The sequence below is a fragment of the Xenopus laevis genome, chromosome 2L (assembly GCF_017654675.1).
Source record: "Xenopus laevis strain J_2021 chromosome 2L, Xenopus_laevis_v10.1, whole genome shotgun sequence".
NCBI classification, from domain to species: domain Eukaryota; kingdom Metazoa; phylum Chordata; class Amphibia; order Anura; family Pipidae; genus Xenopus; species Xenopus laevis.
The window spans coordinates 139,052,082-139,071,123 of record NC_054373.1 but is presented as its reverse complement, the minus strand read 5'-3'; the positions used below and the strand labels follow the sequence as shown (position 1 = coordinate 139,071,123).

Here is a 19,042-nt window from a genome sequence, read left to right as displayed (position 1 = left end):
TATGACATAGTTTAGACTAAGAGGGTACAAAGGTTGCAGACTGTTTCATGTCTAGATTGATTGACTTGATTTAGTTACCGGATTCCTGAAACTCGGATTCTTTTGTGTCCTCATCTTTTTCCTCCTCTTTAGATTCCTCCAACTCCTTCCTGTATTCCTCAGGAGACTGGTTTTCTTGTTCCTCCGTATGCGCATTCTGCTCATCTACCACTAAGGAGCATTTGCAACAGTAACGTTAGTCACTGTCTATATACGTCAACAATTTTTAAGATTTACATAAAATGCATGTGCATTCAAAGAAACACTATTTTGTTCAGGAACACTTATTTTAGTCACCCTGAGTAATCATCTATAACACTCTATAATAATGCCCTTACTTTCAGTACACATCTCAAACTGCGGCACAGAGTAGGCACCTCATGAAATGTATTTAAAGGGATACTGTCATGGAAAAAAACATTTTTTCAAAATGAATCGGTTAATAGTGCTGCTCCAGCAGAATTCTGCGTTGAAATCCATTTCTCAAAAGAGCAAACAGATTTTTTTATATTCAATTTTGAAATCTGACATGGGGCTAGACATATTGTCAATTTCCGAGCTGTCCCAAGTCATGTGACTTGTGCTCTGATAAACTTCAATCACTCTTTACTGCTGTACTGCAAGTTGGAGTGATATCACCCCCTCCCTTTTCCCCCCCAGCAGCCAAACAAAAGAACAATGGGAAGGTAACCAGATAACAGCTCCCTAACACAAGATAACAGCTGCCTGGTAGATCTAAGAACAACACTCAATAGTAAAAACCCATGTCTCACTGAGACACATTCAGTTACATTGAGAAGGAAAAACAGCAGCCTGCCAGAAAGCATTTCTCTCCTAAAGTGCAGGCACAAGTCACATGACTGGGGGCAGCTGGGAAATTGACAAAATGTCTGCCCCATGTCAGATTTCAAAATTGAATATAAAAAAATCTGGCCAAAACAGAATGCCTGTATGTAATTTGGGCAAGAATTGTAATCCTACCCTTGCAAAACATTCTTTCTTGAAAAACACATACACTGGCAAGAGTAATAGCAATCTTTTTTGTCATTTCAGTATCATTTTCTAAAAGAACAATAACACCAAAAAAATTAAAGGCTTTATATGCATTTAAATAATGTTACACTGAAGAAGTAAAAAATGTGTTTGCTTCAGAAAGATGACTATATATACTATATATTATATAAATAAGCTGCTGCGGGGGCAGCTATTTAAATATAAAAAGGAGAAAAGGCACAGGTTACATAGCAGATAACTTACAAGCTATATTGAACACAATGAGTTTAGTTCTTACACAAGAGGATAAATAGGAGTCACATGTCATTCAAGGTTCTCATTCTGGTTACAGGACTACAAATTGAAAACGTCTTTCATATAAAACAGGGCATTTGTTGCCAAACAAATAGTTTATATGTAGGTGGTGGATGAACAGAACAAAATAAAATATACAGTGTCTAATTTGAGTTTTCAAGGTTATTTTTTGAGTCAAAAATATATTTTTCAATTTAAAAAAAACAAACATTTTTCTAATTTTTTTTAAAAAAACTAGATTTTTTCATTTTTATTATACCCCGACCCTGGAAATAGCTTGAATCCGAAAATACACCATCTAAAACCTGTCGAAGTCATGTAGGAGTCAATGGCAGAGGTCCCTTGAACCATTGTTAAGAGGGTTTTGCTCGAAAACTCGATCACTTCGATCGATTCAAGGTTTTTTTTCACCAAAAAACTTGATCAATTACAGTTTTTGGGTTGTTAACCCCCATAGCTGATTCAAGTTTTTTCTTCAATTAGAAACCATTCGAGTTAATTTGAGGTCTAAAAAAGTTCACATAACTATAAAATTCGACCTTTGATTAATAACCACCTTAGAGTTGTTTTTCTTCTTGAAAACGTTTCACCACTTATCCAAGTGGCTTCTTTATTTCAAATGTGGTGAACGTTTTTAAGGGAAAAAATTACCAGTTGTCTTTGACTTAATTCTACTAGATACTATGGGGCAAATTCACTAACCAGCGCTGACTTTGCGCACATCACAACACTTCTCCAGGCGATCTACGCCTGGACAACGCTAATTCACAAAGATTCAAAGTTGCACACAGGGTACCGGACGCCAGCGTTTTTTGGGACTTAGAGAAATTTTCAACTTTTTTTTGAGGAACTCCTATCTACTCTATTGCACTTCGCCTGGACTGAGGTGGAATGCAAGTCTGGCTATAGAGGTAACGGTCAGTAATATCAAAAACGTAGCGAATTTGTGTAGTAACGCTCTTTCGCCTGACCAAAAATTCGCCTGGTGTTAGAGTGCGAAGTTGCGCCAGAGTCTATCTCCTTGTCGAAATAACCGTGTTAGCCACTTCGCCATTTAGTAAATTTCGCTCTATACTGTATATCGGTGATCCCCAACCAGTAGCTCGTGAGCAACATGTTGCTCCCCAACCACTTAAATGTTGCTCCCAGTGGCCTCAAAGCAGATACTTTTTTTTGAATTCCAGGTTTGGAGGCAATTTTGGTTGCATAATAACTAGGTGTACTGCCAAACAGAGCCTCCTGTAGGCTGCCAATCCACATAGGGGCTACCAATAGCCAATCACAGCCCTTATTTGGCAGTGCACCCCAGGAACTTATGCTTGTTTTGCTCCCCAACTCTTTTTATATCTGAATGTTGCTGACGGCTGAAAACGGTTGGGTACCCCTGCTGTATATCATGACATGGATAAATGAGAATCTTCATAGACAGAAATAAAATATTTTTACTTTTAAATGTTTCTGGTCCTTTAACCCTTTGCCTGCCAAGCACGTACGGCGTACGTGCTGGCAGGCAAATGCTCAGGCTGCCAAGAACGTACATTGTACGTTCTTTAGCAGCTGAGCGCTCTCTCTGCTTCGGCGGCTTTTGCCGCCTCCGCAGAGAGTGGGGAGAGAAGACAGCCCCCTAGGCAACGAGGCTGGGGGGCTGTCAAGTCGGATCTGCGACTCGATTGTCGCAGATCCGACTTCAAAGTAGCAGACGCATCGCATGGAGCGTCTGCTACTACACTCACCTTCTTCCTGCCTGCAGAGCCGCCCACGCACTTCCTGCTGCGCAGCAACTCTGCAGACACGCTGCCAGGACTCCTCCAAAGAAGACAGCGATTCTCCTGCTCCAAAAACGGTAAGTGCACGTTTTTTTACACACTTACCTGCACCTACACATACTTACAGTACATTTATGCATTTTAGTAAAGATTGGAATTTTTTTAAATTTTTTTTTTTTAATTTTAGCACACTTGGTCCCTTTTGTACAGTTATTTACACTTATTTACACTTATTTACATGTATTTGCACACTCAGATAACTTTTATTAGTGCACAAATATGTATACACAAACAGGTGTTTTTTTTTTTTTTTACGAATTCATTATACTGTTATCTTTTGTTTTTTTTGCCTAAAAACGTGTTATTTTGGCAGCGTGACTATTGGATAATCGATTTCGGCCACTAATTACGCTGTCAGAACAATTATTTTGTTATTTCATTGATTTACGCTATTTTTGTGGTTTTATTGCAATTTTATCCCTGCATTATTGTTCCCTATGTATCTTTAGTATCGTTTTGCTGTTTGGTGCTTTGGTATAGAAAGATAGATTTTACTTAGTTTGATCCGCCAAAATATGTGCTTTCCAAAAATATATGGGTTTCTGGGGGTCTTTTTACAGTTTGGGGGTCTTACGGCACATAACGTACAGTTAGGGTTCTCTTTTCTGCAGCTTAGTTGGCTAGCGTGAAAATTCATAGTTACGTTTTTCATTTGGGGTCCATACACAACACATACTTTGGTAAATCTATACATATTGGGCATCAAACTATTTATTAGACCTCTGACGTCCATATTTAGAGAGATTTTTCTTTGTACGTAAAACATTGTGTCCGATAAATGCGGCAAACTGCAACATTTTTAGGCGATTTTCAGAAATGTTGTAAAAACCTATATGTTTAGAAAAGCTTTGCAGTTTGGTAGTTTCGTGTAGAAAGACGTCGTTATCTTTGTTGGAATCGGCAGAATGTGTACTTTCCAAAAATGTATGGTTTTGGGGGGTCATTGCTGTTAGGAGGGTCTTGAGGCAAATAATATGAAGTCAAGGGTCTATGTTCACAGAAGGCGAATGGGCAGCGGAGAAAACTCATATTCACTATTTTTATTTGGGGTCCGCACATGCCAGCTGCCTTGGTATATCTATGCATATTGGGCATCAAACTGTTCAGTAGACCCTTGGCATCAATATTTATGGTGTTTTACAATTGTATGTAAGAAATTGGGTGAGATAAATGCGGCCAATTGCAATATTTTTAGGCGATTTTCAGAAATGTAAAAACAGTTGCTTTTATCGCCAAATTTAGGAAAGGCTTGCGACTTGGTACTTTGGAGTACAAAGACATGCATACCCAATTTGGATTCGCAGGAATGTGTACTTTCCAAAAATATATGGTTTTATGGGGTGAACGCACTTTTTTCTACCTTTGCCCCCCCCAAAACAATGTAAATGTGTTGATTTTGCAGTACCTGAAATGACAGACCATATGGGGGTCTTTGTTTTGGGGCCCCTATACGCCACGTGCTTGGGTACACCTATACATATTGGGCATCAAACTGTTCAGAGGACCCCAGGCTTTCATATTTGGGGTGATTTGTCTTGATACCTAAAAGTATGTGGGTAATACAATGCTGCAGGGTCGAAATTTTGAAGTCATTTTTGGAAATGTCCCCAAAATCACCAAATTTAGGAATGGTTTGCGGCTTGGTACTTTGGAGTACAAAGACATGCATACCCAATTTAGATCCGTGGGAATGTGTACTTTCCGAAAATATATGGTTTTCTGGGGTGAACTTACTTTTTTCTACATTTTCCCCCCTCAAAACAATGTAAATGTGTTGATTTTGCAGTACCTGAAATGACAGACCATATGGGGGTCTTCGTTTTGGGGCCCCTATACGCCACGTGCTTGGGTACACCTATACATATTGGGCATCAAACTGTTCAGAGGACCCCAGGCTTTCATATTTGGGGTGATTTGTCTTGATACCTAAAAGTATGTGGGTAATACGATGCTGCAGGGTCGAAATTTTGAAGTCATTTTTGGAAATGTCCCCAAAATCACCAAATTTAGGAATGGTTTGCGGCTTGGTACTTTGGAGTACAAAGACATGCATACCCAATTTAGATCCGTGGGAATGTGTACTTTCCGAAAATATATGGTTTTCTGGGGTGAACTTACTTTTTTCTACATTTGCCCCCCTCAAAACAATGTAAATGTGTTGATTTTGCAGTACCTGAAATGACAGACCATATGGGGGTCTTCGTTTTGGGGCCCCTATACGCCACGTGCTTGGGTACACCTATACATATTGGGCATCAAACTGTTCAGAGGACCCCAGGCTTTCATATTTGGGGTGATTTGTCTTGATACCTAAAAGTATGTGGGTAATACGATGCTGCAGGGTCGAAATTTTGAAGTCATTTTTGGAAATGTCCCCAAAATCACCAAATTTAGGAATGGTTTGCGGCTTGGTACTTTGTAGTAGAAAGACATGCATACCCAATTTAGATTCGTGGGAATGTGTACTTTCCGAAAATATATGGTTTTCTGGGGTGAACTTACTTTTTGCTACCTTTGCCCCCCCCAAAACGATGTAAATGTGTTGATTTTGCAGTACCTGAAATGACAGAACATACAAGGGGGGGTCTTCCTTTTAGGGCCCCTATATGCCACGTGCTTGGGTACACCTATACATATTGGGCATCAAACTGTTCAGAGGACCCTAGGCTTTCATATTTGGGATGATTTCTCTTGATACCTAAAAGTATGTGGGTAATACGATGCTGCAGAGTAGATATTTTGAGGTGATTTTTGGAAATGTCACCTAAATCACCAAATTTAGGAATGATTTGCGGCTTGGTACTTTGGCGTAGAAAGACATGCATACCCAATTTGGATTCGTTGGAATGTGTACTTTCCGAAAATATATGGTTTTCTGGGGTGAACTTACTGTTTTCTACTTTTGCCCCCCCCAAATCGATGTAAATGTGTTGATTTTGCAGTACCTGAAATGACAGACTATATGGGGGTCTTCATTTTAGGGCCCCTATATGCCACATGCTTGGGTACACCTATACATATTGGGCATCAAACTGTTCAGAGGACCCTAGGCTTTCATATTTGGGGTGATTTGTCTTGATACCTAAAAGTATGTGTGTAATACGATGCTGCAGGGTAGATATTTTGAGGTGATTTTTGGAAATGTCACCTAAATCACCAAATTTAGGAATGATTTGCGGCTTGGTACTTTGGCGTAGAAAGACATGCATACCCAATTTGGATTCGTTGGAATGTGTACTTTCCGAAAATATATGGTTTTCTGGGGTGAACTTACTGTTTTCTACTTTTGCCCCCCCCAAATCGATGTAAATGTGTTGATTTTGCAGTACCTGAAATGACAGACTATATGGGGGTCTTCATTTTAGGGCCCCTATATGCCACATGCTTGGGTGCACCTATACATATTGGGCATCAAACTGTTCAGAGGACCCTAGGCTTTCATATTTGGGGTGATTTGTCTTGATACCTAAAAGTATGTGTGTAATAAGATGCTGCAGGGTAGATATTTTGAGGTGATTTTTGGAAATGTCACCTAAATCACCAAATTTAGGAATGATTTGCGGCTTGGTACTTTGGCGTAGAAAGACATGCATACCCAATTTGGATTCGTTGGAATGTGTACTTTCCGAAAATATATGGTTTTCTGGGGTGAACTTACTGTTTTCTACTTTTGCCCCCCCCAAATCGATGTAAATGTGTTGATTTTGCAGTACCTGAAATGACAGACTATATGGGGGTCTTCCTTTTGGGGCCCCTGTATGCCACGTGCTTGGGTACACCTATACATATCGGGCATCAAACTGTTCAGAGGACCCTAGGCTTTCATATTTGGGGTGATTTGTCTTGATACCTAAAAGTATGTGGGTAATACGATGCTGCAGGGTAGATATTTTGAGGTGATTTTTGGAAATGTCACCTAAAGCACCAAATTTAGGAATGGTTTGCGGCTTGGTACTTTGGCGTAGAAAGACATGCATACCCAATTTGGATTCGTTGGAATGTGTACTTTCCGAAAATATATGGTTTTCTGGGGTGAACTTACTGTTTTCTACTTTTGCCCCCCCCCCTAACGATGTAAATGTGTTGATTTTGCAGTACCTGAAATGACAGACTATATGGGGGTCTTCCTTTTGGGGCCCCTGTATGCCACGTGCTTGGGTACACCTATACATATTGGGCATCAAACTGTTCAGAGGACCCTAGGCTTTCATATTTGGGGTGATTTCTCTTGATACCTAAAAGTATGTGGGTAATACGATGCTGCAGGGTAGATATTTTGAGGTGATTTTTGGAAATGTCACCAAAATCACCAAATTTAGGAATGATTTGCGGCTTGGTACTTTGGCGTAGAAAGACATGCATACCCAATTTGAATTCGTGGGAATGTGTACTTTCCGAAAATATATGGTTTTCTGGGGTGAACTTACTGTTTTCTACTTTTGCCCCCCCAAAACAATGTAAATGTGTTGATTTTGCAGTACCTGAAATGTCAGACTATATGGGGGTCTTCCTTTTAGGGCCCCTATATGCCACATGCTTGGGTACACCTATACATATTGGGCATCAAACTGTTCAGAGGACCCCAGGCTTTCATATTTGGGGTGATTTGTCTTGATACCTAAAAGTATGTGGGTAATACGATGCTGCAGGATCGAAATTTTGAAGTCATTTTTGGAAATGTCCCCAAAATCACCAAATTTAGGAATGGTTTGCGGCTTGGTACTTTGGAGTACAAAGACATGCATACCCAATTTAGATCCGTGGGAATGTGTACTTTCCGAAAATATATGGTTTTCTGGGGTGAACTTACTTTTTTCTACATTTGCCCCCCTCAAAACAATGTAAATGTGTTGATTTTGCAGTACCTGAAATGACAGACCATATGGGGGTCTTCGTTTTGGGGCCCCTATACGCCACGTGCTTGGGTACACCTATACATATTGGGCATCAAACTGTTCAGAGGACCCCAGGCTTTCATATTTGGGGTGATTTGTCTTGATACCTAAAAGTATGTGGGTAATACGATGCTGCAGGGTCGAAATTTTGAAGTCATTTTTGGAAATGTCCCCAAAATCACCAAATTTAGGAATGATTTGCGGCTTGGTACTTTGGCGTAGAAAGACATGCATACCCAATTTAGATTCAGGGGAATGTGTACTTTCCGAAAATATATGGTTTTCTGGGTGAACGTACTGTTTTCTACCTTTGCCGCCCCCCAAAACGATGTAAATGTGTTGATTTTGCAGTATCTGAAATTACAGAACAAACGGGGGGTCTTCCTTTTGGGGCCTCCTATGCCACGTGCTTGGGTACATCTATTCATATTGGGCATCAAACTGTTCAGTGGACCCAGGATTTTATATTTGGGGTGTTTTACATTGATACCTAATGATGTGTGGGAGATATGTTGCTGTAGAGTGGAAGCTTTGAGGTCATTTTTCAAAAAATTCACCAATTTCTATAAAACACTATAACTTTAGGAAACAATTGCAACTTGGTGGTTTGGAGTACAAAGATATTTCTACCCATTTTTGATTCACCAGAATCTGTTCTTTCTAGTAATGGGTAGTTTTCTTGGGTAAACCTACTGTTAGTGGAATGTTTGGCCTTGAAATCAAAAGTATGCCGTTTGGGGAGTGTTGCTTTGGAAATTTGGTTGTGTACTGCTTGTAGATTTTGAGCTATACAAGTGAGAAATCTCCATAAAACTATATATATTTGGTATTGTCGCGTTCAGGAGACATAGACCTTTCTAAATCAGCTGTGTTCTCGTACGTAAAATGAATGATGTTTCTGATATATGTGATTGTTCTTCGTGCAACATGATTTTTTTCATTTTATTTGACACTTAGAATCCAATATTTTTTTAGAGAAGTAGAATTACACCATTCTTGCATATTGTGAAAGTTCAGGTTGTCCTGAAAAAAACAATATATTGTTTTCCTGGGTTAACTAAAAGACCACCCCAGGAAAGGCCCTTAAAGTGAAAGAGTGCAAAATATCTAAAAACTGCTTGGCAGTAGATGTTCGCATCTAGGACAAAACGGCTGGCAGGGAAAGGGTTAACAATGCAACTTTGACAGAAAAGGATTATAACGTGACCAATTGTTTTCTTTTTATAGTACATAGATTAAAAACAGATTCCCACCTTTCTCAGCTTGCTCTATTATCTGCCTGACCGCTTTTTTCAGGCTGTTAGCTCGCAGCATGAGTTGCTCTCTTGGTTTGAAGAGCCTCTGGCTGGAAGACTTTGGTATGCTGTCAGCTAACTGTTCTCTGCTTTCAGACAGGGAGTCTTCACTGGAAAACTCTTCCTCAACTTCTTCTTCCACAATAGGGGGGGTGAAATGTGCCAGCAATGGAGCAGCCTGGGATTCTGCATGTAGAGTTTGAAGCAGCAGGTCCAATTTTTCATTCAGAGTTGAACACTAAAATAAAATAATTCCATCACAGTCTTTTTCCACTAGGAATATACAAAAAAAAAAAAATTTTTTATATATATATATATATTATATATATATATATATATATATATATATATATATATATATATATATATATATATATATATATATATATATATATATATATATATATATATATATATATATATATATATATATATATATATAGTGAATAAAGTACCCCCTCTTGTAAAATATAAGGATATTATAAGTTACCGAGGAGTTTCATGACCATATAAAAACACGAGGCCGAATGTTTTTATACAGGTCATGGAACTCCGAGGTAACTTCTAATATCCTCATATTTTACAACTGGGGGTACTTTATTTATCATAATACACAAGTTTTAGTGAGTCATGTGACAGAAATGACATCAGAACTCACCGTTTATAACTGATGACATCAGAACTCACCGTTTATAAGAATATAATTTACAGGATATTTATGGCTTTTGTGTATTATATATATATATATATATATATATATATATATATATATATATATATATATATATATATATATATATAAATACAGATGATTTCTCTGCTATGTTGCCAGTGTTCTCTTAAGCTTAAGGATCTGCATGTATTTACTTCTATTCTGTTTTTGAAGCTTCTTCTAGCTACCCATATCACTTTGTTGGAGAGTGATTAAGTAAAAAAAATTATCAGTTTATTTCTTATCTAGGTATAATTTTCCAGCAGTGGTTTAACTTTTTGGACCCGGGCCCACTCAACTTTTTTTTTCCATGTGTCAGGGTGGAAACAGGGGGTTGCTTCCCCCACAAACAAAATCACAGGTCATCTGCAATTTTGCATGTACCACTGGTCATGTGCAGGCCCGGATTTCTTATCCATTGTCCCTCGGCCAGAGGGTACTGCGACTACTCCTTGCGCCTGTACATAACGTTTAGTAGCACTACTCAAATTTGTAGGGCTTTAGGTGCCTCTTTTTGATTCGACTTTAGATGTACAGTATACAACAAACAGAATACACACTTACTTTTAAAGCCATGGAGTCAGCTTCCTCTGAGTTTTCCATTGGTTTCTCATAAGCCTTCCCAACTTTAGCAACAAAGTCCTTAACAGTTTCACATAAAACCCTTCAAATAAAAACACAAGGCTGTTATGTAAATAACATTACATTTATAATGTAATTTAGCTTGCGATGATCAGAAAGAAAAAAGGATGAACATGTAGGATTGGTCATGATTGGTATTGTGTGTCCATTTCAGCGAGGGTGCAGCTTTTTTAACAATGCTAACTACATGAAAAATTGGTATGAAAATGAAAGACTCACTTCGCAGAGGAAATCACTACTGAATGTTTGTCCGAATTTAGAATTTTAGCAAGATGAGTAGCCACTGAATCTTCATATGCAGATATCTGAAACTAGAAAAGTAAAGTAAAAATTACAGATTTTAAGAGACTAGACCATAGAAATTGAGGATGAGGAAAATTAAATTCCTTTCTAAGTCCAAATAGGCATACTTATAAAAGAAATACAGTTGCTAGAATAAACTGTTAATTTTGCAAAAAAAAGTGGAATGTTGTGCAAAAGGGTTTTTTTAATTAATGTCTGAAAATGTATCTGTCCTTGTCATTTCTTACATGAAGCAATCAGTTTGCTGGGGGTCATGTACTGAGGATCAGAGCCAGTTACTAATGTGAATTATTTCCCCAAATACCAAGCCACCAATACCTGAAAACCCAGAAAAGAATACACCATTGTGTCATAGAGGAGTGCTGATCCAGGAAAAAAGTTACCAATTTTATTCACTAGGGGGTGCCCAACAAATTGAAGATTTGTAGAATCACAGGGGAAGCACATTTTTTAAAGGAGAAGGAAAGGCATCCTGCACTTGGGGGTGCCAAATGTTAGGAACCCCAAGTGATTTATTGACTTATCTGAAACCCCGGGTCGTGCTCCTATCAGTAGAAAACTGCACCGGCCGGGGTTATACCAGTGAGTACCACAAATCAATCCTCTTCCGGCTTCTTCAAATTTACTGGGGCAAACGCATGCGCAGTTGAACGAAATAGACGACTTTTTAGTTAAAATTCGGCTTTTCGTTCTTCTGCGCAGCCACGTGAAGAAAGCGGAAGATGGAAGAGAAGCAATCCGTGGTGCTCACTGGAATAACCCCAGGGCGATGCAGGTTAGTCAATACACTTGGGGCTGCCTAACATTTGGCACCCCCAAGTGCAGGATGCCTTTCCTTCTCCTTTAAAGGAGAATTCAACCTGTGGGGAAAAAAAACGTACCCCCCACCCCAGGTGGACCTCCCTCCTCCCCCAAGGCTAACTACCCCCCGGGGAAATGCCCCATACTTTGTACTTACCCCTCGGTGCAGATTCTTCCAGCGGAGTTGCACGCATCCATCTTCCGGCTCCTCGGTAAGCTGACTGAGAGATCGGCAATTTCAGTGTAATTCCGCGCATGCGAGGTTATCGACAACGGCAAACTTCTCCAACTGCGCATGCGCAGAAAATACCGATCTTCCAGTTAGCTTACAGAGGAGCCGGAAGATGCATGCATGCAACTCCGCTGGAAGAATCTGCACCGAGGGGTAAGTACAAAGTATGGAGCATTTCCCCGGGGCGGTAGTTAGCCTGGGGGAAGGAGGGAGGTCTACCTGTGGTGAGGGGTACGGGTTTTTTCCCCCACAGGTTGAATTCTCCTTCAAGACTGACATAATAATGATGTGTGCGCCACTGCCCTACTGTGGTCAAATCACTTTAAAACTATGCTTTGCCTAGGCTGAAATATGTATTTATGAAGTACCCCCCTGTAACCTGCTTCTATTGAGCCTGGTTTCCTGGTCTTGACCATTTGCATATTAGCATTCTGAGACTGCCACTGGCCCTGACCGCTGCCTAGTCTTTGATAACATGTTCTTTTTCCTTTGAGGATGAACTTGGATTCTTGGCTTGTTGTCAGTTGTGACCCATGACCTAGAATGATTATTAAACTCTTTGGTCTGGTAGCTTGTCTGGCCTTCAGCATATGTTGCTGCAGAAATCCCCTTAAGGGAGTCAGTGACAACAGTAATCACAGGGTATGCCAACCATACTAAAGAGATCACAAGACAACTGTGGGTTTCGTTTTGTGTAATTATGATTTAATGATTGCACATGCTGGATTTCAACCTTCACAGCATTACTGTCACAAACAAAGGTTGGTAGCTCTTGGGAAATGTCTTTTCCAATAGTATTAAAGGTATTCATGTTTTAGAAAATGTTTGAAGTATGTGTTTGCACACAATCTTTTGTATGCAATTCAGAATTTTCTGAGCACAACTGTTATCTGGCACAATCACAGATGGACTATTGCGCTCATCGTGTAATGATATATATGAATAGGAGGGTTAAGCTATGAGTCTATCTGCATCTACACTGCATACATTCAATGACTACTATACTTTTTACTATATAGAGCAAATTTGCTAGTACAGTCTTACAAACCTGTAAGGTAATGTACTGTAATATTACATTACATTTGAAATGCAAAGGGAACCTACCTGACACTCTTCAGATTCCTCCTCTGGGGATAAAGGAAGTATAGAAGGCTTTGTTGGCAATTTAAGTTCATACGACATAATACTCCATCTAAAATTATAGAAAAGTAAAAATGAAAAACCCTCTAAGTTGCTTGTTTGCCATATTGTGTTCTCAATGCTTTGACACATTGGAGGTTTTGATTGCTATTCAATATGTTAACCTCCCAATATTCAAGGAATATTGGGAGGTATAAACAATGCTCTCTGCACTATTATAAATGGGAAAATGCTGCACAACAACTTTCATTAACTTTACAGATTTGTTACCTAGAAAGCCCCAAAAGCATAACTGCCATCGGCCTGTGTTTATTGTCAAAATAAACATATTTTCTTGTTTGAATTGCTTTTCCTCCAAATACTCCACTATGACCCCAAGTTGAATTGAACGCATAGTGTACTATAATATTTGAACTGAATGTAAAACATCCAGTGGCATTACATGGTAGGTTAATGGCACATAAGCCCAATCACTGGAACTGAAATTGCGGATTGCTTCTCACTATTGTTAGAAAAGACTAAACTGCATGTAACACATAATAATCAGGCGGTCGTTTGGCTTTTACTGGTGTTCTGCACTTAAAATACTGAAAGTAAACCTCTGAAAAGTTGCTAGGGGGTACATTACTAGGACAAACTTTGCATGTGCTATTGCATAACCACCTGTGCCAGTGGCAGTTTCCTATAGAATTATTATTAATCAAGTACTTCCAAAGCACCAACATATTAAATAGTGCTGTACAATAAATGGTGTATACCCTGGACATGAACATGACAGAACACAGTAACCTACAATTTTAAAAGTAGAATGTCTGCATTTCAGGCCTGCAGATAATACAATTTACACTAGCTACCTGTTAAATGCACAAGAAGAACACAGCTGCACAGTGCAATGCCTTGTCTAACTTAATATGCAAAATATGTACAGTGCTGCTAAATATGTTTGCGCAATATAAATGCATGTTAATAATAATATACAATGAACAGGATCTAAGCCACAGTAAGCCACAGTAAGCCACAGTGCCTTACCTATCCAGCATTTTTGTGCTAGCACGTTCCAACTTTTCTAGAATTTGAGGCAGCTGCGTATCATCATCACAAGAAGCACCCCAGCCTAGTACACGAGCCAAGTCGTTTCCAGTACCCAGTGGAAGTACTCCCAGTTGACACTAAAATGCATAATATAACCAACATAATAAAAATAATTTCTCAGAGAAATTTCTAAAAGTATCACACTGAACAACTGCCTAAAAGATTTTAAAGTGGACCTGTCACCCAGACAAAAAAAACTGTATAATAAAAGTCCTTTTCAAATTAAATATGAAATCCAAATTCTTTTCTTTTATTAAAGCATTCATAGCTGTATTAAACTCATTTAAAAATCTCAGCTATCAATAAAATATTGTCTGCCCCTCCTCTATGCCTTAGGCATAGAGGCGGGGCAGGGAATTACTTTCACTTTCCATTCAGCAGTTCCTAGATATGACTGCTCTCCCCACATTCCCCCAGTTCTCTTAACCAGTTAATTGTGTAGCCAGTGCATGGAGATGGACATCAGGTCCCCCATTCTGGTGCACAAACAAGATTCTGAGATGATGCAAGGCTTGTCTTAATAATAGTGTCCACAAAATGGCTCCTGCCTGCTTGCTGTAATTATGAATTCCCAGACTGGAGGAAACAAGAATCAAATAATTTTTATCGTGTAATTAAAGTTCATTTTGCTTGACTAATGTGCTAAAATAGGATTTGGAATAATTTTATTGGGCGACGGGTCCCCTTTAAGTGTAAAGCCGCCCTTACCCCACTACACCAGTAATGAAACAGGATACAAAAGTCCCTGAAACTAAATATTTTCATCATTTAATGGACCCAAACTCTTGATATGACAGTTGTGATCTATTTCCTAAAGACAATGTATGTCTGCTACTGTTTGACACCTCATAAATGACCCTCCTAATTAAAATTTTACAGGGTTTCTCCAAACCCTTAAACCTATTGGGCATATAAAAAAATGCAGGAGAGACTAAGACTCAATCCCAGTCTCTGCCTTAATGATCTTTAGACTAGGCCTTTCGAACCCTTGGATGGATGGTGGGTTTTAGAGAGAAACATTTGTTGATTAGCGCTGATTCAACCTGTGAAGATGCAACTCCTACAGCCTTTATACAACCAGCACAGTTTTTTTTTTAAGTCCCTTAAATCCAATAGGACAACAGTGACATCTGACAGTATCTGGAAAGGAGGTGAATAACTGATGCTCTGTGAGAATGCTTGGTTGACAATTGCTGAGCATGCAGGGCCAAAACTATTTAATTTCATGAAGGCCTTAAAGTAAAAGTGCAAGACGTATTACTTCATATAGGTCATATAGGTCAAAGGATATATATTTACACTGACACCAGTCATGTTTTTAAACTATGTTTAGGGCATTGGTCATCTTTGTACGATAACATACCAGTAATATTAGGTGAAATACGACAAATGTTTATTTAAATCTGAACCTAACAATTCCCTTGCCTTATATAAACTCACCTGTTTATGTAAACTTAGCTTATCAATCTCTGATAAAACCCAACCAACACTTCCATCTCCGCCACAAACCAGAATCCGGAAGTTGTCAAACTTCTGAAACAGACGTAAACTAAAAAAAAAAAAAAAAAAGAAATAAATAAAAAAAAGAATTCCAAATGAATAAAAGGAAGAAAATGGAAATAAGTTTAAATATAGGTTTATGTAAGACAGGTTTTATAGTTATTTATATACAGGGTTTATGTATATGAATCAGGCTAAAAAAAGGCAAAAGAATAGTAAATGAATATGCTAAGCCTTACCCTAGATGGGGTCCTCCATTCATTAAATCAAACACCTGAGCAGGATTAAGCAACTGTTTGAACCGCCTCAGAAACTTGACCCCCTGATTGTCTCCGCTTTTGGAATTGACAAAAACTAGAAGTGGGCTGGCACAGGAAGGTGGGCAAGTTGCTTTCCAGAACCCTGCAAATGCATTCAAAACATATTTACTTAATAAATTGCACATTTACTGATGACATTATTTGCTATCATAAACTAACAAAGAGGTGCCCTTCATGCAAGTGACATGCTGACCCTTGAAATTTCAGCCACATCTTAAAGTGGCCATAGAAGCACTGATAATATTGTATGAGACTAATTTTTGTACGATGTTCAGTGCGTGTATGGCTGGAGATGAGCAGACTGATCAATGACAATTCAGCTCTACACGTGTGTATTGAAACAAACGATCTTTCTTGGAAAGATTTTTTCCAGGAAACCGTAATTGTTCTGTCTATGGCCACCTTAAGGGGCAGATTTATCAAGGGCCGAACTTTGAGGTGATGGAAGTTTTTTTAAACTCCCATCACCTCGAAATTTGAATAAAAAAATACCAAACTAAATTTATTTAAAAAAACAAACAAAAAAAAACAATTTTTTTAACTTCGGGTGAATAGGCTGTATTCAATTGTTTGATTCGAATTCGGATAGTATTCGATCGAATTCGAAGTGAGGTATTTTCCAAAAAGACCTTTGATTTTTCAAAGTCCACCAAATTACTCCAAATAGGTTCTAGGAGGATGCCCCATAGGCTAAAACAGCAATTCGGCAGGTTTTAGATGGCGAATAGTCGAATTTTTAAAGAGACAGTACATGATAAATTCTGATATTCTCATTTTTTTCAAATTCGATTTGAATTTGGACTATTCCCTAGCTGAAGTACACTAAAATTACCTTGAAATTCGAATTTAAAAATTCGAATTTTCACTTCAACCTTTGATAAATATGCCCCTAAGTGTGACAGAAAAAGTAAGAAGATCCACTATTTGCAGGCCGTTAATCGATTTATTTAGCTAAAAAACAAAAGAGTCAATATTTTGGTTGTGGGATAAATACTAATTTGTACGGGTCCCAAAAAAAGGAGGGTTACGCCCCCCGAAAAAACAGTTAGTTGGTTTGGGCAAATACGCAGTTTAACACATACTGTGATATCGTGAGACAACCTCCTTTACCTTCTAAACTTTCAATATTAAGCAAAAAAAAGCCTAAGTGACATCTTTACTAACATTGGAGATAATTGTGACAGATACCATTTAACACTGAGCTGTCAAAGGGCACTTTTGAGGTTTCCTTTGATTCTCAACATATGGAAGTAGAATTATGAGCCAAAATCTGTGCTCTCAGCAGATGAGATTCATACATATGTATATGCAATGAACAACAGCCCTTAATCCCCTTTAATTTTCTTTTATTACTACTACTATTTCTCTTTAAAATTTATGTTTGCGTTTACTAAGCAAGACTTGAAATATCCTTCAATGCAAATGGCTAGCCAAATGTGTAAACAAGAAATTATAGAGCATTATTGTTAAGCACACACCATCAGAGTCTATGCTGTTGAGTGCTGTTGGCGGTATGATGGACACTTTGCACTGGCCAAGTGGACACTTTCGAGGATACTGGTCTTTGCATGCTGTGTGCACCTGTAAATAATAATAATAATAAGTGACCCGTTTTAAAACAGTTATAGCTGAAGGCAACAAAATCAATTTCTTATTACAGAATATATACAAAGCAATAATTTCTTACCACAAACATATCAGCACCAATAACATGGCACATAAAAGAACATACGTTGGGTCCATAAATATTTGTACAGAGACAACTTTTTTCTAATTTTGGTTCTGTACATTACCACAATGAATTTTAACTGAAAACTGCAGACTTTCAGCTTTAATTCAGTGGGTTGAACAAAAAGATTGCATAAAAATGTGAGGAACTAAAGCCTTTTTTTAAGACAATCACTTCATATTTTTTTTAAACTTCAAAAACTCAATTTTTTTGAGGAAAACACAACCCGAAAGCTGTCCCTTATTCTTAATGACACAAGCCTTACAATTACTTTCTGAAAACAGCCAACATCCACTGCACCTACAAAGCTACAATCACATTTAATCCCACATGCTGCAGTGATTGAATTCACACTTCCTAAAAAAACAACTTATTTTGAGAATTTGATATATTTTACAGTTCTTGTTCTCACCATTGCTTTACACCAAAGGCACCTCCAGTCCTGCAGACGTAATACACTACCACATGTTTTGTCACATACAGCACATTTGGCACTAACAGGCAGATTGCCCTCTAGCCACTGGTGAGGCATTGCTATCTGAGAAGGAAACACAGTCAGAATGCAAATATCAGACACAGCCAATCATATTGAAATAGTACTAATCAATTATAAAAATATGTATTGCATTTTATAATAGGGGTAACAAACTACTGTATTATTTGCAACAAATTGTATTTACCCAGGCCCGGATTTGTGGAAAGGCCACCAAGGCCCGGGCCTAGGGCGGCAGGATTTAAGAGGGCGGCATGCTGCCCAACCACATCCACATTGGTTCAAAAACACTGGGGATGCACTGGAGAGACAATCATTTTTTTAATTTCCTGTGCGCCAATCCCCATTGCTCCTGTTCCGATGATGAAAATTTGCACAAATAAAAGGGAGGGGCGATGAACAGCAGTGGTCCTAGGGGCGCCGCTATGTAAATCCGGCCCTGTAAACCAGATTTAGAAAATTGTATATTTCTTTTGGAGTTGCAAACAAAAAATTCATGTAAAAAACAGCTTTGTAGGGAAGTTAAAAAATGTAAGTGAAACTATAATGTCCATGTAAAAGAACTATACGCACTACATCTAATTTCCTGTTGTAATCATTGCCCCTTTCTAAGTGGAATGGATAGACTCAACTTAACCCCCTTGTTTTTCCCTCCACCCCATACATTTTGTACAACTAAAAAGCTCAAAAATAATAATGATATTTTAAAAAAACA

General features: G+C 38.4%; 1 protein-coding gene across 8 annotated transcripts in view; it reads right to left on the bottom strand.

The window, feature by feature from the left end:
• Window positions 1-19,042, bottom strand: part of LOC108707541 (diacylglycerol kinase eta) — a 157,941-nt gene that overhangs the window by 30,433 nt on the left and 108,466 nt on the right. For 7 of the 8 annotated variants that reach the window (XR_005965501.1, XR_005965502.1, XM_041582467.1 and 4 more), the window contains 10 exons: window positions 18,247-18,372; window positions 17,584-17,686; window positions 16,025-16,187; window positions 15,726-15,834; window positions 14,223-14,362; window positions 13,158-13,245; window positions 10,937-11,028; window positions 10,640-10,739; window positions 9,322-9,601; window positions 79-210 (listed from right to left, as the gene is read on the bottom strand). Coding sequence is in view for 6 of the 8 variants with exons in the window: in XM_041582467.1 (XP_041438401.1) it covers window positions 79-210; window positions 9,322-9,601; window positions 10,640-10,739; window positions 10,937-11,028; window positions 13,158-13,245; window positions 14,223-14,362; window positions 15,726-15,834; window positions 16,025-16,187; window positions 17,584-17,686; window positions 18,247-18,372 (1,333 nt within the window). In the remaining 2 variants the exon portion in view is untranslated. The remainder of the gene's footprint in view (window positions 1-78; window positions 211-9,321; window positions 9,602-10,639; window positions 10,740-10,936; window positions 11,029-13,157; window positions 13,246-14,222; window positions 14,363-15,725; window positions 15,835-16,024; window positions 16,188-17,583; window positions 17,687-18,246; window positions 18,373-19,042) is intronic. The other variant, XM_041582465.1, reaches the window with a different exon arrangement.